This window comes from Corvus moneduloides, chromosome 2 (assembly GCF_009650955.1).
Source record: "Corvus moneduloides isolate bCorMon1 chromosome 2, bCorMon1.pri, whole genome shotgun sequence".
In the NCBI taxonomy this organism is placed as follows: domain Eukaryota; kingdom Metazoa; phylum Chordata; class Aves; order Passeriformes; family Corvidae; genus Corvus; species Corvus moneduloides.
Genome location: NC_045477.1, coordinates 114,876,917 through 114,900,161, shown reverse-complemented (window position 1 = coordinate 114,900,161; position 23,245 = coordinate 114,876,917). Strand labels below are relative to the sequence as shown.

General features: G+C 37.4%; 1 protein-coding gene across 1 annotated transcript in view; it reads left to right on the top strand.

Moving 5' to 3' along the window:
- The first annotated feature begins 909 nt into the window (after positions 1-909).
- CFAP47 (cilia and flagella associated protein 47) overlaps positions 910-23,245 on the top strand; it is a 280,968-nt gene continuing 258,632 nt past the window's right edge. Inside the window, exons 1-17 of the mRNA XM_032100897.1 lie at positions 910-1,094; positions 3,679-3,830; positions 6,035-6,150; positions 8,208-8,346; positions 10,562-10,790; positions 11,426-11,580; positions 12,334-12,467; positions 13,049-13,284; positions 13,827-14,019; positions 16,017-16,230; positions 16,607-16,759; positions 17,419-17,608; positions 17,713-17,809; positions 19,044-19,260; positions 19,935-20,179; positions 21,124-21,254; positions 22,377-22,499. Of these exons, the coding sequence (XP_031956788.1) occupies positions 933-1,094; positions 3,679-3,830; positions 6,035-6,150; positions 8,208-8,346; positions 10,562-10,790; positions 11,426-11,580; positions 12,334-12,467; positions 13,049-13,284; positions 13,827-14,019; positions 16,017-16,230; positions 16,607-16,759; positions 17,419-17,608; positions 17,713-17,809; positions 19,044-19,260; positions 19,935-20,179; positions 21,124-21,254; positions 22,377-22,499 (2,886 nt within the window). The 5' untranslated portion in view covers positions 910-932. The remainder of the gene's footprint in view (positions 1,095-3,678; positions 3,831-6,034; positions 6,151-8,207; positions 8,347-10,561; positions 10,791-11,425; positions 11,581-12,333; positions 12,468-13,048; positions 13,285-13,826; positions 14,020-16,016; positions 16,231-16,606; positions 16,760-17,418; positions 17,609-17,712; positions 17,810-19,043; positions 19,261-19,934; positions 20,180-21,123; positions 21,255-22,376; positions 22,500-23,245) is intronic.

The following is a 23,245-nucleotide window of genomic DNA, read 5'->3' as shown; positions in this document are numbered from 1 at the left end:
TGTATTGACATATTCAAACCCCACCTGGACACATTCCTGTGTCACCTGCTCCAGGTGACCCTGCCCTGGCAGAGTGGTTGGACTGGGTGATCTCCCAGAGGTCCCTTCCAACTCAAAAAATTCCGTGATTCTGTAAAATTCAACTCAACGGGACGTGGCCATTTTGGTGCACTTCCGAAAAACCAGCGGGTCTGGGATTTTTATTTCCTTCCAGCTCCTGTCCAACTTGGCACCCATGGGATGGCACCAGGCTCCCTGCACCCGGCCAGGCAGCGGCGCCTGAGGGAGCAGAGGAGCTGCCTCGGGCTCGGACCACAGGGAACAGCCACCGCTTCGGGAGCAAAATCCCTTCCACTGGGCACGGGCCGGCAACAAGGGGCCGGCAACAAGGGGCCGGGCCGGACCGGACCGAGCCGAGCCGAGCCCGGCCGACTCGAGCCGAGCCGAGCCGAGCCGAGCCGAGCCGAGCCGAGCCGAGCCGAGCCGAGCCGAGCCGAACCTAGCCGAGCCGAGCCGAACCTAGCCGAGCCGAGCCCAGCCGAGCCGAGCCGAGTCGAGCCGAGCCGAGCCGAGCCGAACCTAGCCGAGCCGAGCCCAGCCGAGCCGAGCCGAGCCGAGCCGAGCCGAGCCGAGCCGAGCCGAGCCGAGCCGAGCCGAGCCGAGTCGAGCCGAGCCGAGCCGAGCCGAGCCGAACCGAGCCGAGCCGAGCCGAGCCGAGCCGAGCCGAGCCGAGCCGAGCCGAGTCGAGCCGAGCCGAGCCGAACCGAGCCGAGCCCAGCCGAGCCTAGCCGAGCCCAGCCGAGCCCAGCCGAGCTCACCCGAGCCCGCCCGCTTCTCCTCTTCCGATTGGTGGGTTTTGGCCCCTCCGCGTCTTTTCCGCCAATCAGCGCTCCGCGTCCGTTGCTAAGCGGCCGCTGGCGGCCGGCCGGGCCATGGCGGGCCGGTGGCGGGACGTGTGCGGGGTGCGCATCGACCCGGCCGAGCTGCGCTTCAGCGACACGGTCCCGGGGCGCCGCTACCGCGCCGCTCTCACCGTGCAGAACCTGCGGGCGGGCACCTGCCGCCTGCAGCTGCTGCCGCCGAACCGGCCCCAGGTGAGGGCCGGCCGGGAGGGAGGCGGCGGGGGGTGCCCGCGGCCGCCTCTCTGCACACAGCGGCCGCGCTGGGTTTGCCTGCGGCCGCGCCTCCCGCCCGCGGGAGCAGCAGCAGAACGAAGGGAACTCTGAGCTTCCCGGCTCTTTATTCTCCCGAGGTTGTGAGCAGTTTAGAGAGAGCTCCTTCTTTCTTAAACCCATAGTTTCAGTAGAAATAAACAGGCTTTCCTTACTACATGGACCATTAACAATTGGACTCGATGGTGCTGGAGGTCTTTTCCAGCCTTAGCGGTTCTGTGATCAACTCCCTTGTCGGCAGCAAATCCTGCTGTGCCTTCTTGGCTGGCTTTGCGCTCTCCAGAATTCGTCCCGCAAGAAGCCCACGAGTTCCTTGTAACTTCGGGGAGCATTCTGTAAAATCTCACGCACTTTCCTGTGGTGTGAACCCCAAATGTGGGAAGTGACAGCTCTCTTACCTCATTTCGGAGTTGTATACTTTTAAGTTTTTTGACTGGAATAGTCCCCTTGTAGTATTTGCTTGATGAGAGCTTTCTCAAAAAAGAAGTAGTTTAAGTTTTCTCAGAAAAGAGGAGGTTTGCAATCTTTCTCAAGATAGTATGACTGCTATTAATAACATCGGATAAGTTCTGGAAAAGTCACTGCATTGCCAGACTTTTTAAGGGCAAATGCATCTTTACTATTCTAACCAGTTGAGCCTTCCTAACCTATGTGGCTCCAGCAAAACCCTGCTGTGGTTAGTAGTTTATTGTTTGTAAATGATGTCAAAATTAAGATCAAAAGGTTGGAATAAACTGGCATCAGGGGTTGAGCAAAAGCTGATGTTGCTTTGTGTTCATGGCAACTTGAACTATAATTCAGGGTGGTCATCAATATGATTTTCAGATAATTGAAGTACCTTGAATAATTTCACTGAGTAGTGAGCCTTTCTTTTTGAGGGCAAGAGTGGCAGCTTGATTCTTATTAAACTGTAGCTGAAGACTTTTGGTATGAGCTGGAAACTGTCAAGAGTGCTTGATTTGGTAGGGCTGTGCTTACTCTGTTTTGTTAGTTTTTATCAGCCTTATCCATTTTTCATGTGCTCCAGAAGTGGAAAGGCAGAGTCAATTTTAGAAAAGAGAAAAGGTTACTAAATCATAGCTTTGTGGTTTTCCCCTCTGTGCTTAACTCTTGCCTTTTGCTGTATATTTTTATACCATTGTACAGGAGATGACCAAGATAACACTAGGGAACAAGATTCCACTTCACAGCCTCTGTTCCAGGAAGGTCTGTTGTGTTGCCCCTTTTCATTCCCAGACCTTATGTTGCTATCTGTGATTACAAGGCTCTGAAGTGTATGACTCCTCTGAAGTACATTCTGATGCATTACACAGAGTGGAAGCACTGAAAAATAACCTTTCTTGAGCTGTCATAGTGCATGGCCAAGAAATGCCTTTCAAGGAATTAAGCTCACAAAGCAGTTTTCCATAGGCTCCATTGTATGTTCCTAGTACAGTAGAACAATTTTGCCTTGTATAAAATGAAAAAGCTTGGATGTTTAATTCTTTTTAGAGAACAGATAGATTCTACACACCTCAGAATTAAAACATGGCCACTCTTTCAATATCAAGCCCATAATCATGATGTGCATGACATAACAAATTTCCTTTAGTGGAGTATTTATACTGCTAGGCGGACTCTAAAGGAATTGGAGATGCTCAGACAGCAGAAACAGCAAGTAGTAAATTATGTTTGTGTATTTAAAACATAAATTAGAACAGAAAACTTAGAGAATACTGGGAAGTATTTCTGTCTTTCAGAAATAAAAAATATTTAACCTGGACATAAACAGCAGAAGACCACTGTGCATGGGGTACTGTGAATTGTAAGGAGACTGAACCACCAGAGGAGCTCTAGACTTTACTATGAGGCTTTCCTAGGAATGTGGGAAAGGCTGCATTTCCCTCTATGTGCTAGTGGGTTACTTGTATCTTCTGTTGAAGGAAAGGTGCAGGGGGTGTTGGATTTAAACAGAAGGTTACTAACACCAAATGCAGCACTATTTTTTTGAGAGAGGAAGGGGTGCTCTCTGTCAGCTGCTTCTGGTTTTTTTTCTTTTTCATTTGACCCCCAAGACTGGAGGTGCCTTTCAAGCAGATTTTTAGTGTGCAGTGCGACTTTCTGTTGATGTCAGTCAGACCTACAGGAAACTCTTACCTGTCCCCTTTTGTTGCTGCTTTGACCTGAGACTTAATCCTTGTACTTTTCTCAGGCACTAAAGATATTCTTCTCTGAATAATAGTTGATTTAATTTTGTGTTGCTTCAGAAGGTTTTTTTGCAATAGTAGGAGAAGCTGGAGCTCTCTTGGAAAGACTAGAAAATTTTGCTAATTCATTCTGTCTTTCTCTTTTCCTGTAAAAAGTCTGAACTTCAGTAAACAGGGAGGTAAAATTATAAAATCCTACATAAAAGTTCATGATAAGTTTTAAATCAACATTTGTGTTCTTCTGAAAATTAACTACATGTATATCCTTCTTAATCTAGAAATGTGTAACAATTAAAAACTTTTTTTTTTTAAAATTTCAGTTTAAATTGATTGTGGAAAATCCAGAAAAACCCATTGCATCTGGACTTCAAGTGAAAGCTGTTGTGGAATATACTCCCAACTGTGCAGAAGATCTTCAGGATAAATTAGTTCTTTTAGTAGACGATGACATAGTTGATATCCCCCTGCTTGGGTATGATATTCAGAAGTTCATGTGCTGCTGTTAATATTTGCAGTTTAATCTTGTGGGAAGTTTACTTATACGTGTCAGATATGGCTTTGTAATTAGTCTGTCAATTGCATGGAAAACAAACAGTAAGTTTTCTTACAAAAGTAAGATTTTTTTTTTTTTTCAGAGCAGTACATTGGTAAGAAGTTCATTGGTGTGATGTTCCTCTAAGATCACAGACAGTCTGGGTTTTTAGTTTTGCCTTATTGTAACTTGGTTGTGATAATGTTGATAATCTTGAATTCTGTATTATTAGACAAGTCAACAACTACTCTTAGTGTTTTTGCTTTGTACTGAATCATTAATACAAAACATTTTACAGTAATTGTTCATAACAGTTGCAAATCTGGATTATAGTGAAACACGGTGCCTAATTCTACAAATACGGTGCGTGGTTTAGAGCAACGTCACTTGTTCAAGGAATTTTGAAAATTTTTATCAGGGTAGTATTGTGAAGGTAAGGCCACTTAGGATGATAATGCTACTGGGGACTCTTTTCTGGAAAGGACTTCCAATAGATTAATAGATTTCACATCTTCATGTGTACTAGTTTGAAAGCAAACCAGTGAGAGACTTGAAGTCAGAACTACAATTTATTAGGAATATTAAAAATAAATGCAATAGTACAGAAACACTGACAGGGTCAGAATAGGACCTGACACCCTGCCGGGCCAGGGTGGTGGTAGCAGTCCAAATAAACGGTGGCTGCACTCCTCTTGAGGTGATAGATGTGGTCCTGTTGAAGAGGTGATCCTGTAGAAGGGTCTGGTGCTCCTCTGAAGGTCCAGTGGTGGTTATGTAGCTCTTGTCCTCTGGGACCCCAGTAGGTAAGGGCTGAGTGTGGTGTTCCAGACCTCAGATTCTATCCAGGCAGGAATGCTCGGTTCCTCCCCCTGGGCGGAGCATCTCACAGTGGGATGATGTAATTTTATGAGTCATGCTGTGAGGCTTGGTGGCCCTTTAACAGAAGATATCCCCCGGAGGGAGTTATCAGGGATGTGTCATGGAAGAGACAAAGAATACTGCCCCACCTGGTTTTCACAGATGGTGATAGAATACATACTTTTGGTTACATCTTGCACTGTAACCTAAGACATTCGTGTTTAAGTGTCTTTTGCAGGGAAAACGTTGACAGGCTTTAATATTTTTGTGTGTGTGTGTGTTTGGAAAAAAAAAGTATACTTTATGATTTCTTTTAATCAGCATTTTCCAAAATGTATTTTGTGTCACGCAAAAGCAGTAAATTCCAGCTTCATAAAAAACCCCAGCCAGCAAACTAAAGCAAGCAAATAAACCTCACACTGTATTAAAACACTAACCCCGAACCCTTTAATGTGACTACCTCCTTTTTGCAGAGGTCTGTATCTATTAGAAAATCTCATTGCATTTAGAATGTATGCTTATTTCTGTCCACTTGGGAAGGGTGATATTTGAATCTTGAGAGGAGAATTACTTTTGTTTCAGTTTTCCAGTAAAGCTTCTTATAAGAATGTCTGGATGCAGTTGATTTGAAACACGGTTTTATGTGAGATCAGAGGTGTCACTGTATTGGAGTCTTTAAAATACAAGTTTCCTGAGGCATGATCTTTTCATTATGCCTAAAAAGTATCCAATACAGTGATATCATCACACTGGCTGAGGCTTTAAAATAAATAATAGAAGTACCTTGTGGTGTGTGTCATTACCCACTTCTGTCTGTTGTAATAAGTTTTGCTAAAGTTACATAAAGTATGTATCAAACACAGGACTGTAAAAGGACATTGGCACTGCTTCCTCACTGCTTTTAGTTCAGGCAGCTCATAATGGATTATGGTGAATTATTTGGTCTTATTTTGTGATGCAACTAACCCATGATAGTTTCATTTGAAGTACTGTAATGAAGTATTTAAAATGAAATAGAAATGTGTGCATTTAATTTTGACTAATTGTTTAAAGCTATATTGTTTTAAAGTTAGAATAGTCAGTCATTAAACAGGCTGATAGATAAGTACCTCTCTTTTATACCTTCCCTGAGTATGCTGTAGTGCTGGAGTGAGTTGCCAAAACCTTGATAGGACAACTAGGACAAAAGGAGAACTCTCTTCCACTGGAGTGCTTAATCAAATTTCTTTTAAAATGCAAAGGTATTTTCAAGTTCTGGGAAATATAATGTTGTCTTGTCTCTGCAGATTAATTCCGTACTGTTGTCTGGAAATAGAGTCAGAGATGGATTTTGGTGAAATGATGGCAAACAATAAACTAATTACTAAAGAGATTAGTATTGCTAACCGTGGATCAACTTCAGGTAAATATTTAGTGTGCATTAAATCATACAAATATTTTATTTTATTGGAAAGCATCTTTTATGCAACTTAAAACTTCAGTGACCAAGTAGCAATTAACTGAAATTTTGGGTTATGTAGATTATGAGTATTGTAGCTGCAGGTGTTGTACGTGGCCCGCTGTTTATGTAGCCACTACTATGTTTCCATTTAGGAAAGAAAAATTACTTTAGAACTTTGAAAATTTTATGAGTTCTCTACTTTTGAGTCCCATTTGAAAGATGTAAAAATAATAGTTGCTCATTGCCTTAGTGTGCCCAGCATAGACAGCAGAAAATTACATCTGCCCTTGCTTTGTGCTTCTGTGATCCCCAGACCTGTCTCTTGAATAAACAACTATGAGTTCCCTGCACTTTCTGAGCTAAAGTCCTCTAGGATGGGAATTGAACTGTATTTGTTGCTAAGAGATAATGAGAGGCCTTTTATTTTGCTGCCATAACTTTTGAAATCCTACAGCTTTTACAACAGGCACATCCCTAAATTTCTGTGAGCAGCTATTCCAAGGAGAGTAAGAAACATGGACAAAGGAGCATAAGAATGCTTACCTGATCCAAATAACCTGTTTGATTGCCTTTTGCAGTGGACAAAGCTGCAGACACCTTTCTCCAGAAGCAGGGTGGCAACTATGCTGAATTTCAAACAACAAATTTAAGGCAGTTAATTATTTTGGTTCCTCATTTGTGCAGCTGTTGTTACGTTACAGACTGTCTTTTTTTGCATTAGGCCAAGGTTGTGGGAACATTTGTTTCCTAGATTCTCATATGAAATACTGTACCAAGAGAAAATACATGATTACAGAAACACAGAGATGAGTTGCACTATTAAAAAAAAAACAAAACAAAAAAACCCAGAAACCCCCCCAAAAATAAAAAAATCAAATTTCTGTCTAGATAAAGCAGATTTTTTAATTTTTTTTTTTTTCATTAAACAAAAGGAGAAATTACTGGGGAGGGTTTTCCTAGCCAGTTCAACTTAAAGATGTAGTATGTAGTTTAAATAATGTCTTTCTCGTACATGCCAACTTATTACTTTTAGCAGTTATGATTAGGTGAAGAAAATGCGATAACCTACAGTACATATGCACCTACAACTAATTTGTATGATATTATTTTTTTCATAATGTATAGGGAACTGTTTCTAGGTATAAGCTCTGTTGAATGATACATGCAGGCTGCATGGTGGAGTTTTTTAGGATTGAATGAAAATCAGAAAAAAGGTGATGGTTAGTAAAAAATGTCTTGAGGGCAGACAAGGGAAGAGCAGCTGAATCTGTGTTTCTGTAGGCTCTGTAAATCATACAGCAGGTCACAGTAACAGCACGTAAACTGTATGAGCAGGAAGTGCTCTATGCTGGCCTGAGACTTGAGGATTGCATTTAACTTGTCATCCCATGCACTAAACAAGTCCTTTATTCCTGTTTCTGATCTCATATCAGAGATTATCTTTTCTATGAAATAAAAAAGTGCATTTTTCATACATTTTAAACAATTTCTTTGTGTCTATGATATAATGACAGATCATTAGTGTTGTTTGTTATATACAGGGGTTTTTTGCATTTTAAAAAATACTATTGTAACCTAGAAATACTTCCTGTTTTCTTCTGCAGTAAGCTGTGTTAGGTACAGACCAAATCATAGAAGCTGTTTTTACCTGCAATATGCCCTTAACTTCCTGGCTACTGTGTCTCCCTAGAGCTTTGTATAACTTGAGAATGTTACTTACAGCTGTTTTGTGACATAGTCACTTTTGTTTAGAATGTGAATATCTTTCCTGTTACAATCATAGCTTGCAAAATGGAATTGGACATGTGGTGTAATAATTAAAGCCTGGAAATAATGTCTACTCTCTTTTAGAAATAGCTTTTAAAAAGGTTAACTCTGTTTCCTTTTTTTCATAGGAAAACATAGTGCTTCTGAACATCTGCATTATGTGTTGTGTAATTTCAAGCATGTAATAGAAGCATATAAATCTACAGCTTTATATTTGTAGTGTTCTGTTTATTGCTCTGGGGTTTTTTTAGGTGTATTTAGAATATCATATGATGGGGTTGTCCTGTTTAACATAAAACCTACCAGAGGAGTGGTAAAGCCAAGATCAGTAAGGACAATTAAATTGGATATCTGCACAGATGCACCCGGAGTCATCAAAGAAGTGATGAAGTGAGTGTATGACTGAAGAAATACAGCTCTATAAATTCCATTTTTGTCTGTTATTAATTCTTGTCTTTATTATGAATTGTTATCTAAAAAAGTTAAGTTCCTAAGCATCAGTTGCTGTCTTTAATATTTAGTTTTATTAAATTAATTTGATTGTTATATTATCTCCACAGAAAAGTGGAGCATAAATTGTATACCTGGTTGTGTTAATAAAAATCTTTCATAATTCTCAATGATCTGGGATGTTTGCACATTTTTCGGAATAAAACTAACCTGGGGCTTTTGTATCTTTCACCTTTCTGCACATCCTGTGTTCCTCACTTTTCTTAGCTTTTGTAACTTCTTGTTTTCTTTTAACTCTATATGTTTCAGGAGTCAGAAACATTATGGTGTTCCTTGATGTATCTTATTTTCACTGGAAGGAATGTATTTGCAACACTAACTCTTGTAGGAGTAGATTGCTGTTAACTGCTTACCTTATAGAATCACTGAGTGGTTTGGCTTGGAAGGGACATTTAAGTCCTGTGGTTCCAATCCTCCTGCCATGGGCAGGGACTTTCTACCAGACCATGTTACTCAGAGCCACATCCAGCCTATCCTTGAACACTTGCAGTGATGGGATGTCCCCAGCCTCTCTGGGCAATGTGGGAATAGGTGTGATTGGTTTGTTGGGTGTTTTGGTTTTGTTTTGGTTCACGGTTTGGAGTTTTTGTGGGTTGTTTTTTTTTTTTGTTAGTTAGTTTTTTGGGTTTTTTTTTTGGTTTTTTTGGGTGAGTATGGAAGCTTTCCATTTTATTTTAAGTTATTAAGATAAACTTTAAGTTCAATTTTTCTTGTTCTTGCTTTTGCCCTGTTGGAAGAGGAAATGAAGCAGCAGGAGAAAAGTTCTCATAGAGTGACAGGCAAGGTGGTATCTGTGCTATTGCTTCACAGTTACATCCTCCTTCATACCATACTTTGGCTACTAACTTTCAACCCTTTGGTTGCTATGTGTCCTGCTTTATGCTTCACTTTTGCTGTCCAGGCTGCCATCACTATTTTCTTCACCTTATCTTGGCTACTGTTTCATGCAGTCTAGTAGATAATTTATCTATTCAGCTGAGAAAACATAACTACACAGAGCTCAGATTTCATCCTGCACCCTTTTCCTGCCTTAAATTCTGCTTAATTCTGTCAGTGAATTTGGTGTTTCCCAGTAGTTATTGTTATATTCTTTAGACTAAATGAAATGTTACGTTTTCTTGTTAAGCCTTGCACAAATATATTAATATATATGTATACAGGTGTACATATGTATTTTAACAGGGTTATATTTAAAGTCTTGTGATGGGTGTTTGACAAGAATTTGATTTGGAGAGAGTATAATTTTCATGAAAACACCATGGTTATTTCCATTTACCATGTTGTCTATAAACATTTACGTTCTATGTGCAAGCAAAATTATTCTCAGTGGAATCTTCTCTTCGAAAGTTTCAAGATGATATTTAGAGAGTTTGAGACCCTCTCCCAGATCCCTTGTGTAATTATATATGTGACTACTGAAAACAAAGATTTTTTTTTTAAATTAAAATTTTGTTTTCAGCTCAGAGGCTATTCATAAGGACAGATGATTCTGTTTGAAAAACAGGGTGTATTATTACTTGATTCTTTTGTTCATCAAGAACAAACATGCTTTGTTCTGGTAGAATTCTAATAACAAAATTTTGTACAATGTCTGTATGATCTGTTGGTCATTTGTGGTGTCATCAAGATGCAGCTCCCAGGCAGGAACAGCTGCAGTTCTTTCATGCTTATTCAGGTGAACTTCTAGCTCCAGTTCCCTATGAGAAAATTAGGTATTATACACTAAAATTGGTATTTAGATACAAAGACTCTGAGGGATAAGAGCAGTGTATTGTCTGTGGACACCTCCTAATTCTTTGCAGATGTCATTCCTATCATGTCAAACATTTAGAAAAATTCAAAAAACAAAACAAACCCAAAACTCCACCATGTAAGGTGGGATTTTTCCTGATTGGTGATATTCCTGTAAGACCACTGTCAAGGACATGGCCTCTGCCCTGCTCTCCCCACGTAGTTTATCTATGGAAAGCTTGGATTGGGTCTTTTTTTTTTTTTTTTTTTTTGCACAAATTCTAATTCAAACCAAACTAACCAAACTGATTATTTCTAACACTTCTCTACATTACATGTTGCTGCTTATTACTCTTACTGGCAGAGTGGAGTTGGAAGGTCGTGGCTGCACTGAAGTATGGATCAAAGGTGTTGTGGTTGAACAAGTTCTTAAAGTTCTTGGAGTGTCTTGTGGAAAAGTACTGAAATGCATTAACTTTGGACCTCTTTACTTTGGGACTTCAAAGACTGAACAAATAAATTTATACAATGAAAGCCCTGAGTGTATGGATTGGGTGGCTGTACTGGAAGACAATGCCATTGGAGGAGAGATGGTGAGAAACTGCTCTGATTTTTATTTTAGTTGAAAACTAGTTTTCATTTCTACATTTGCATTTTTTATTTCTCAACATTCATGTTCTAGTCTTGTTTACTATATCGTAGTTTTTCCTGATCAATAGGCTTTCCAAAACTTCTGTCCAACCAACATGTTTTTTACTTCAATTTAACCCTAGAACTGAGTTTTTCATTTATTTCTGTTTCACTATGTGATATTTTAACCTTAAAAATGCTAATTGCGTTCCCTGAGTGTGGTTCTTTTAGTTTTGCTGGGGTTTTTGTTTTAGCAATTTTGCTTTAAATCCTACTAAGTTTTTTTTTCTTACTACTTACTAGGAGTTACAAAAATAAACTTTTGAGTTCTAAGATGTCAATCATCTGTGGTTTCACTTGTTTTTCTCAGACAGTGAAATAATCTGACTGAGAATCATGTTTCAAAAAGAGAATTCAAAACATTGACATGAAATTGATTTAAAAATTGATTATTAGTCATGTGATGTGTAACTATGTCAATGTATTTCCTGTGTTATGTCTTTCTATTTGTTATACATGAAAATGTATGTGTAGGGAAAAAAACACAAAAGGGAAAGAAGAGCAGGCTGAACTATTCCATATTTTGATTTTTTTTTAGGGGACAGATCTTCAGGGGAATACAGATGCTGTTTTACAAGACTTAAGCCTGAAAAATAGAGATGTAGATGTTTCCACCTTGATCTTGTGTGTTCCCAATGAAGGAACTTTGCTGCCTTATGAGAAATCTTTGATTACACTGTGCTTTAGTCCAGAGTGAGTGAGTGATACCGATTAAATGCACATGCATGCACAGGTTGATTGGTCTGCACTGTTCTGCAAGATCTGTGTTAGAGAAAATAATTTTGAGCTAATAAGTCTGCAAATTATTTCTGAATAACTTCTTGTATATTTGTGTGTGTTAAAAGGAATTTCTTGGTGTGATTCTGCAAATAAGAAAGCAAAGTCTGAAGTGTTTCTATGATTTTATGTTTTATAATACACTAAGGGTGTATTTGAAGTAAGAGTTGGTTGAGATGGTTTTGTGAGAATGGGAATTTTATTAGATTTTGTCATATGTTAACCACCAAGAGAGTGAAACATTTCGGAGAGCTGTCATCTCATTAAAAAAACAAACAAACAAACAAAAAATCCCAAAACAAAACCAAAAACTAAACATAAACAAACATTTCTTCTTGGATAAGGAAAAGAAAAAGCAAATGTGCTCTTGCCATTTTCCCTTACTCAAATCTAAATACAGGTAGTTATTATGCATGTGGTATTAGTTTAGAAAACTGTTATAGACTGGAAAAGATATCAAATTACCAGTCTAATAATCACACAGATATTGATGAGTTTAAATTTGTTACTATTTGCCTTTTTTGAAAGGAAGTGTGAAGATCATTTGTTCGAGCTGTTACTGACAGCAAAGAGGCCAGACTGGATGTTCAAAAATATATCTTGATTTTTTGTGGGTTTAGAGGTTTATTTTTTTTCCTATCTTTTAATTAGAAATTGTGATTCTTACAGAAAATTTGAAAGAAACCTTGAAGTGAAGGACTCATCACTGATTCAAGATTATGTCCTGTTTCTGAGATTTGAATCTGTTGGGAAGAGAGGTGGCTGTATACAGACCCTCAGTGACGGTGCCACAGCAAGCACAAGTATGTTAGAAATGTATAGTCATCATCAGAAATATATATATGGATGATAAAATTGTATATCTTGATATTTTAATTTTTAAAAACATTCTTGATAATCTTAATAGTTTTATGGTAAATCTGCTTTGTTTGTTTGTTTGTATCAACACAAATAAATTAACTTGCATCTTTAATGCTTCAGCACCAAAACCTCTTTGAACAGTGAGTAGGAAGGAGGGATTAATGTGTGTCACGAATGAACACCTACAACTTAATTATAAATTATAATAATTGTAAGTGAAAATATTTGAAGGACATAAAAAGCCCCCAGCACTTTTGTAATACCAGTTTTGTGTATTTTCAAGTGTGTGTGTGATCATCCTCAATCTCCTTACTGAGGGTATACATTATCTAACAGCTATTATAAGTAAAGATCTCAGGTTTATAAAAACTGCATTATAAAACATTCTGCTTTGTGGTGTTATTTTATTTTTGTGACTATACAACTACAGCATGACTTCTCTGTTAGTGAGATAATGGGTGTGAGAGGGGTTTGATTTTTTTGGTTTTTTGTTTGTTTGCTTGTTTTTGTTTGTCTAATGCAGGGAGTCATTCTTGTCACGTGGACTTAGCTTTGATGGGTTCTGGGTTTCCTGTGATGTTAACTCTTCAGCCAGGAACAGTAATTGATTTTAAGGAGTGTTATTTGGGTGAACAAACACAAGTTGTGTGCACAATGAAAAATGAATCCGAGTTCCTTCCAGTGACATTCAGCTTCCGCAAGACTGCTCACTTCAGTATTTCTCCTGAAAGAGGAAAACTTGAAAAAAAATCTGAAAAGGTAATTCCCTCTTTCTCTTAGGTTATTACTTTATATTACTTTGTATTACTTTAAATGTGAAAAAAAATTGTAGTACTAAGGCAACTTTAAAAGGGTTTTTTCTCTCTGTAAATTTTTTTGTAATTTTTACTGATTTGAGAAGATTGATTTATACTCAAATATTATTGCAGGATACTGTTAATTTGTTTCAGTAAATAAAAAATATTCAAGTAAGATAATATTTCTTTTAATGGAAGAAACCTTGCCAAAAAGGAAGTCAAATATGGAAACATTTACAATTTCCCAAACCTGTAATTCAGGACAGAAGATTTCTCTCAGAAGTAAACAAATGAGACTTTGCTGTGTTCTGATGTGTCACACTTTTATGTTACCTTATATTGCTAATTTTTATGTGCCTATTGGTACATCTGCAAGCCCAGTTTTGAACACCTGTCTTAGAGATGTGTGGACAGAAGTGACTCAGTGACTCAGTCACATAGAGAATTACACAAAACTTGACTCTTTTCTGCCTCATATGTCTCATAATGAGTCTTCTTTTCCAGGAAGTGAAGTTTTCATTTTCTCCACGTCAAATAGGAACATTTGAGATGAAGCAAATTATTGATATCATTGGTACAGGAGTAGATAAAAATAATGTGGATGTTTTGAAGACAAAATCCTTTCATCAAATATATTTGACCTTACTTGGTGTGTGTAAATCTAAACGAAAAAGCGTTCTATTCACAATTAATCCTGGTAAGATGCTAAAAACGTAAGTGAAAAGTGATAAAATGTTTTAAACCCACATTTTCAGCATTTTAAAAGAGAATTTTTTACTCTGTTTACTTTGCTTGTAAAAAGTAATATCTCTTTGGGACTGCAGGGAATGGTCAGTTGTATAACATATGTCCCATAAGACTACAAAACAATGGCTAAAATAATGGTACACCCTCCCATAACTTTATAAAATATTGAACTCTTAAAGCATAAATTCTCATCATACTTTTATAACTTTTATAAGGTTTAGCTTTTGCAAGCAATGCTGCTGCAGTGCTAAGATGTTTCAGGAATAAATTGAGAGGTATGTAAAGCACAGGAAGAACCTAGGAAAGATAACAGCATGTTCTTTATTGATTCAAAGTTACTACTGCCAGATGAATTTGCCAGTTCATACAGCCTGCTACCTGTCCTATGTCCACTGGCTCTTCCCCTCCTGTGAAGCCTGTGCCAGCATAAAGAATCTTTCAGGATGAGCAGTAATTAGCCTTTAATTTGTTCCTTGTATTCCAGATGTTTTCTGTGAACAAACACTTTACAGTAGATTTGACTAAGCTGTCACTGGATTATAAACCAGTCATGGCAAACATGATTTTTTCTAGCATCAGATGTGCTGCAGCCTCTGCAGCACCACTGCAATGGGCTTGTCCTGTGCACTGGTGCCTGTGTGTTGATGTGGGGGGGAACTTGAATTCTCTTTAGCTGCTGCCAGCTTGAAGATGTACTCACTAATGAGAAACAGGAAGGCAATACTCATTTTCTCCATTGTGGGGGAGTAAAAACAGGAAGCTACTGGAAAGTTTTGATAAAATGCTGTTCTTACTACAAGTACCAGAATGGTTGATAAGCCACTGGGCATTCCTGCTACTTTCAGGAAAGTATTTCCAATCCATGGCTATCAAGAATTGATGAGAAACTGAAGTTTGGCAATTTCTTTGTTTTATTATTGAAATCCAGAGCTCCTTCAGTTTTCCTGCTTCAGAAACACAATTAAAAGAAGTGGTTTCTTTGGATCAAAGATTTAATGTAGTATTCAAGTTTTTTGGGCTTTCTACATGCTCTTGTCTGCCATTTGCTCTATAATGTCCCAATTTTCCTCCCTTTTGCAGGTTTGTTAAGAGGTTATGAGGGATATATGTGTTTTGCTTTTAAGCTAGAAGTGTGAAGGAAAAATTATTTTGTTTTTTTCTGATCCTTTTCTAGATGGTTCTATATCTTCCTGTTATCTTCTCCTACTCTCTGCAGATGACTTTGTGTACATGTGTCTCTGTATTCAGGTGAAGGCAGGGGAGAGACTGGAATGAAACTTCTTGCAAACTGTGCTTTTCTGGCCAGTGGAAGTTGTAATCACTCCTGTGGCTTAGAAGATGGAAAGTAGTTTTTGATTTTTTGGTTGGGTTTCTTTTTGGTAGCCATTTTGGATTAAAGTAAGGCTAAAGTGGGTAAAACAAATGTATTTCATGATCAATTTTTTTTTTTTTTTTCAGGTGAGGCAGGAAAGGGCAGTTGAAGTATAACTTTTTCTGCCATAGTTTTTCTCTTTAATGTTCATGTGGATGTGCTTTTCTAAAACTAGAGTGACAAAGATCTGAGCTTTCTTTTTGTTGTTATAGCTTGGGAGCTTTTGTCAAAATTCATGCCTGTGTTTGCAGCCCTTAAGACAAGCTTTAGGACGCTGCGAACAGCACTGGGACAGAGGCAGCTGAATGTCTGATGATGTGTCTATGCAAGACAAAGCATCACAGCTGGAAACAGCTGGTCTGAGCTCTGCTGTTTGTTTGTGTGATCCAGGCCCAGGGAGGCAGTTGGCTCTTGGTATGGTGTGAATGCCTTCTTCCCTCTTTTCTGAGGAAAACACAATGGGATGGGTGACCAGCTGTTGTGCTGCTGGGTAGACCATTGTAAATTAGATATATTTTCTAATACATTGAATTTTATTTAGAAAATATTAGTTTATGTTTTATTTGAATTTTAAGGTCTAACACCCTTGATTTCCAATGCAACTGGACAGTTTGTAGCTCGTGGCACAGGACAGCTCAGTGATACAGCACCTGTGGCAATCCTTAAATCAACCCAAACACAGATTCATACTCACCGGAAAAACAGGAATTGTAAGGATGATGCACTTACAGCTTTTCCTAATGATCGTGCAGCCAGCCTTAGGCCTAGTGAATGGAATAAAAAGTACAGGTAAAAATTATGTGAATCTAGTATTTAAACCCATAAATGTATCTATATATCATATAGTAGATCAAGATTGGTTACTCATATGACAGTTCACTGGGTTTTCTTCAGGCTGACAGTACTTTAAAATTCATTGCATTCTTGAGTCTCTTGCACATAAGTTTCTTGAGTGTTTTTACAAGAAACTAAAAATGTAGCTATTACATTTGCAATATTTCATTTTTATTTTTGCCTTTACAAGGTCAAATATTAATAATCAGTGTGATAACAAGAATGTGTGGAATGAAATATATATGTATCAAAATCAATACATTTTCATTCTAACAAGACCCAGAATCTTTTTACATGTGTAATGAAACTACAATTCTCTTTAAATATTTAGGACAATTTTCACAAAGAATGAGAGATATAATTATATAGACCCAGATTTTGCTTATACTCACTCTGAACAACTGTTAAGAGAAGAATGTAAGAAATACTACACAGACTTCGTTTCCAGGTCAAGACATCGTCGTTTAGCGAAAGAGGCTGCTAGGTAAGACTTGGTTTAAAGGGTAAATAAATACTTTAGGCTCATACACAAAATACGTGAATATATATGCAGAATTAACTTAATGGCACCAATCATATACCTAAATTTGCCCCATGCCAAAATGCCTATGATCTTGGGACTTTCATTTATAATGCATTCAAAACCTATTTTATTCAGATATTTAGACACATAGAGGTCACTTCCTGGGTGAAATGTAGGGATAGAGGCAGGGCACTTGAAATTAAGCTTAAAATGAACTTAAATTAAGGTGTCAAGTTTTAAGAATACTTGGTTATGGTTAATAGGAAAAAACGTAACATTGTTTTGGATTCTCTTTAAATAATAAATATGTGTTTCCAACTAGGATGTCTAGCTCACCCCAAGTAATGGAAACAATATGTAAATTGTTATCTATTCTTTGGACTGAAGCAGATACAATCCTTTAATCTTACTGGTCATCTAGCCTTATTTTACAGTAAAAACCAAAACAATAAAAGAATCTTCAAGGTATTTTCTGTGCTTGAGGGTTTTTTAAATAATGAAATATTCCCACTTAAAATATTAATTGTTTTGTTTAACAATATTAAATAATTTCATGTGTAGATCGTGGAATGCTCAAACTTTTAGATTCCCACATTCCTGTTTTTTTTCCTTCCCTGTAGGCAGTTTCATATTTATAACAATCCTGTGAGCATAGGCATTAAATCAGCTGAAGGTCTTAAGTCACCAAACATCTCAGTTGCAGATTTTCCCAAGGAGAAGCTACAGCACAAAATGCTTCCTTTAGATGACAATTGCATGTTAACCAGTCGAAAATTGGCAGCAATTGCTTCTAAATCTACAAACAAGGGAGTAAGTTAAATGCTTGAGTAGTCTGTGAGCATAATATGTTCACCATATTAAAAAGCATAGGAATTTTGATCCTGCTCTGAGACAGTGTCTTGTGCTTACCACAGGTTTGGAGCTGGCTTAGTCCTATGCCATCTTCTACTCAGGAGAAGAAAGATTGTAGTCTAACTTTGACACACAAGCAGCTTCATCAAATATTCATTGGTAAGATTTTTAATTTGGTTACTAAATGCATATAGTTGTTATAAAAGCACTTATTTATAGTAACACAATTTATGATTATAATTGTTCACCCTTAATAGAAAACAGATTAATTTCGTAGACAGCTTGATACCTACAGTAGCGTTTCATTAGAACTTTGTAATTCTCAGAAAATACTCAGATATGATTAGGTATGAACATGTAAAAGAAGAGTTTTGAAGACTGCTCATACCACAACCTCTTACAGAGAAATCAACACAGAATAGTGTGAGAGTTACTCATACCCTTATGCCTTGTTATTGGAGAGTACCTGGACCAGCCTTAATATCAGCAAGATTCATGGGAGTGCTCAGAATATTTCTGGGAATTAATGGTGAACATTGGCACACCCAAAAAGTAAAATTTCTTCAGGATCCTCCTTAAAATAATTTCAGGGTAATGCTCTGTGATGGGGAGTAGCACCTTCTAAAACCTCTAAGGGACGTGTCTGTTCATAACGCTTGTTACTACTACAGGTCTATTTCAAGGTCAACTTTTCTTCAGTAAAATTACTTAGCAGCAAAATCAGAATTTTCAGTAACTCCTGGGCTTTTTTTATTTTCAGTCAAGCCAGACCTTGAGCAGTGTAGCTGTGTAGACTGATATACTTGGGGAAAGGTAGAACAAGCTAAGCATAATAATACAAAAAGTGCTGAGAGTTTTGTAAGATGTTTGATTAGTGCCATGAGTGCTCAAGTTTATGGGCCAGCCTAAAAACTAGTGACAGCAGTAAATTAGGTAGTGAAGTAATTCTGTGACCATCAAATGACATGAATTGTTAAACCAAATGGTCACACAGGGAGCAAACCAACAGGTTGCATACATAAACTTTCAGGGACTTGGTGGTAATTTTTTCCTTTTAAATATCTGCTTAACTGAAAGAAGTATTTATGGCTATTAATAGTACCGTTAGTAGTGAGCACACTGATTTCCTATTTTAACAGTTGACTAAAACAAGCACAATCAAAAAATAAATGTTGCTAACTTTTGACTTGTTCTACTGAATATATTCACAGAATATGAATGATATTTACTTCCAGATTTTAGTGAGAATTTGTTCCACTACACGCTTTTGCAGCTGACTAAGTTTGTAATTTGAAGAACTAAAATGTTTTGATCATAGTATTTTAGCAGTTATGTTTCCTTACATTAGCTTTTACTTTTTAGTGTAGAGGATCTTATTTCTTATATATTTCAGGTCCTTCTACTATAGATTTTGGTGATGTTTGTGTGTATTCTACAACAACCAAAGAGCTGCACATCATCAATAACTTGTCAGTTCATATATGGATACAAATTGAGATTGAAGTTGTGGAATTGCAGGAGACATCTCCATTGTCTCAGGTGGTGCCTCCTCTTACAAAAACTCATATTCCAATTGTATTTGAGACAAACACTGTTGGAATGTTTAAACGGTAAGGCTTTTTATATTTGTCTGGATTTACACATTTTCTTGGCAGTAGAAAAATTAAAAAAAAAATAAATCACCTGGCTGATTTTAAAGTGTAGTCTTGATTATTGCTAATGGTGTACACTCATTTATGGTGACATTGCAATAATCAATGCAGCTTTATGTTGCAAAATTTTTCTAGTACAGTACTGTTTCTTGTTTTTTTTTAAACCACAAACAAAAATCTGTCCTGTGGAAAGCCTTTATAGCTACAGGTGCATCAGGGAAAAAGTTTGCTATTACAGTGTATTTGCTAAGAGAAATTTTTATGGAAAATACTGTTCTCTTTCCAGCCTAGTGTTGCATCACTTGCATCCATGCTCAAGTCTTTTGATGTAGTTCATGGGAAAATGTATAAGGAAGCTGTTTTCTAGCCTGCTGGAATGAACTCTCTGCTTTCTAATGTTGTTAAAATGACTGTGTGAGATTGATCATCCTTTAGGTAGATCTTCACTTCTAACATGATTTAAGCAGTATGCAAAACAATTGCAAACTTTTCTCTTGTCAGCCTTAACTGTGTGTTCACACTCCGTTGTTAAGTATTTTCTTGCTAATGATTATATTTCATGTAAATTTTACTCTGACTGCAACATAATAAATCCATAAAAATATTGACAGATATATATTTTTATGTTATAGATCTTTCAGTTACAAAATAAACAACCAACACCTTGGGCATGTGCTGGTAGTTGCAAATGCAATGCCTATTGAACTTCAGCTGTCTACAAGGGAACTGATTTTGACTCCTGTTCCTGGCTGCCTAGCAGGAACAGAGTTTAGAAGAACTGTCCGGCTATGCAATCCCAGAAACCATCCTGCTGCCTTTACTTGGAGACCTGTAGCTGGAGATAGAAAATCTGCATTTACTATAAAGCCAACCAGAGGTATGCTATGCAAATACAGTGTGTGTATGTATCTTATATGTCAACAGCATTAAATAAGACAAACATTTAGCTGATGCTATAAACGGTATTTTTAGATTTCTGTCAATAGATGTGTGTCCCAAAAGCAGTATCAGATCACAGCTTAGCACCACAGCAGCATTCTCTGTGTAAGCCCTGGCCTGAATGCATTCTCAGTCCAGCTCCCTGCTTCCATGTCCAGCCAGCAGTGCTTGTGTAAACATTTATCTCTGCACAGATTGCTGTCATTTCAAGAGTGGGGCAGCAATATCATACAGCTCATCAGGATAGGAAATTTTCCAAAAGCACTGAATGAAGCTGCTAAAAAGCTGATGGTGGTTAAGTAACATAAATGGAATTCAATCTGGGATTAGTTTGCATTTGCATTATGGATCAGTATTTGTTAGATGTGTGTGTAGCTTTCACCCTCTTTCTGTTGAAAAATAGTATTCTGCAGGAGTTTGTTGGAGCACCGTTATTAAAGAGCTAACTGAATTGCAATTGATTTGGTGTGCTCTGATTCTTGAGAAAAGATATTTCTGGTAATACAAATTCAGACTCAATTGCAAGCAAAAAAGTGTAGATGATCTTTCACAAAGTTGCTATTATGCAAGAAGGATAGTGTGTTCTTTTATTTTTGTTTTTAATTTTGACTATTAATTAGAGTAATGGCTAAAAATACCAGTAAACTTTGAGTGTTTTTGACTGCAAAATACTAATAAATAGATTATGCAATTGTCATGAGAATCCAAAACCTAAATTTACTTAATTCATCCGACTGTTCAACACCTAAGAAATGTAGGCTTACATTCAGTAGTAGAAGGTCATTTCACTTTTTTGTGCCTATGTTATTTCTAATTATGCAATGTAATTTGACAATTGTACATGTGTATGCTATAACATATAAATTATGTGCATATATTTAGGGTTTGTGGAGGCCTATAGTGATCTGGAGTGTGAAGTTGTTTGGCATCCAGGGTTCTATACTCCAAAAGAAGGAGAATTCACCTTGTGTGTGCACAAAGGAAGTTCAATTAACTTGAAATGTTTTGCAAAGGTAACAATTCATGCAGCAGCTTTAGAGAAGAAAATGTGTGGATTTTTTTAAACATGTAATGCCTTAATTATATTTCCAATATAATCTGGTTTTGTATTAAAATATTTTAATTTCATATAGCTTTTACTTAACATGTTTAACTAAAGAATATGCTCCAGAGACACGAAGGAGAAAACAAAGCAAAGACAATTTACCTTTTTCTTGCTTTTGATGATGTTCTTCCTTTGGCATCACAGTGTAGTGGTCCTTATATATTGTGGGGCAATTACTGTGCTTGGCTTGCTTAATTTGACTAAACAAAGGTTGAGACAGTCGATGACAGCTTTTTAGATATATATTATTTAGTAAAGGGATAAGAATCTAGGTGTGCGTGGGAAGGTATGCTTCAGAGTTTCAGGGTAACAACAGGCTCTAATTTAATTTTGCGTTGTTATTTGAACATGGTATTTGAGAAGCAAAGTTCTGGATAGTCTTCTAAACAGTGGCATTCAGCTTTGGTTAGTCATTTGTTGTCTTACATTGCATACCAGAGAGTATGAAGAAGAAAGACTTTTTTTTTTTTTTTTCACTCTATTCTACTGGCTAAATGTTCTAGAACTTTCATTGGGAGCCAAGAAAAATTTTCCCTTTCTTTTGATGAGCCCATTTATGTTTTTGTTTTTTTTTCCCAGCAGCTATTTTTCTTTTCTTCCTCTTCTTTTGAAGCCTTGGAAGTTTGCCATATGTAAACCAGGATGTGTGTAAATTAGAATATTTGCATTTCTACTGCTATTAATATCTCTGAAATATCTTGTCCTGATCACACATTTGGAATTAATGGAGTTTGTGCTGTTAAATTAAATTTAATTAAAATATTTTTATTGATCTTGAAATTAGTCCAGAAATATCTGTGGGCCTGTGAGTCTGTTCAGTTTGAGTCTAGATTAGTTCAGTACATTGAGTAAATCTTGTCTCACATTTAAACTGTGTTTTTCTGTTTGAATACTTCCAATTTTTGTATTTGCACAACTATATTAGCCCATTAGGTAATAAAAAAATTAGGCTGAATTATTTATTTGTACTTCGGAATACATTATTTGGTTTGCTTGTTTTATCTCTCTCTTTTTTTTTTTTTTTTAATAGCTTGGTACTACTAGAGTTCAGTTTATGACTCAAAGTCTATCCTTCAGTCACATTCCAGTGGGTTTCACTACTTGTAAGACAGCCACTCTTCTAAACAGAGGACACAACCATGCATACTTCCAAGTAAGAGAAAATGATGTCTAGCACACTTAATTCCTTGGGTTGGGGAGCAGAAGGGAATTAATTTTACCAGATCATGTTATGGTTTTGTGTTTTCAGTTATTAAATATGCACCTATTTAGGTTTTTGTGATGTTTTCTGGAGAAACAATATTTATGTCTGTAGGAATTCTATCCCTCTGTCAAATTTGCACTGATGGGTAGATGGGCCAACAAACAAGCCAAGTGGTGATGACCAAATGATTCTGGCAGTTTCATGAGAGCCAGGGGTGAGGGCAGAGCCCCATATTGGGGTACCCTACAGAAAAGCAGTTACAGCTTGGTTGTTTTCCTGCATTGAGAAACAGGACAGAGCAAACTGGCTGCTCATCCTACCCATGCTGCCAGTCAGTGCATGCAGGGACCCAGATGAGTCACAGCACATGTGATGACTTTGCTAAACCAATATCTAGGGGGAAGAGGGGCTGTGCAATGAATTAGAGAAGGGATGAGATGGATGCCAGAGTGGGTAAAGACATAATACACAAATTAGTAGGAAACCTAACCTCATTAGTTTTGCTGATCAGAGGATAATTGCTGTAGTCGTGAAGGAAAATAATTTTCATTAAAATCCTCAGAGTTTTTGTTACTGCATTATTACAGTACTGAGAAACATGTTTAATTTATTTTGATTTGTACCCTATTTCTCTTTTTATCAACTGAGCATTGAATAACAAGTAGTACTATAGTCTTGGAGGATGGGCCTGAAAG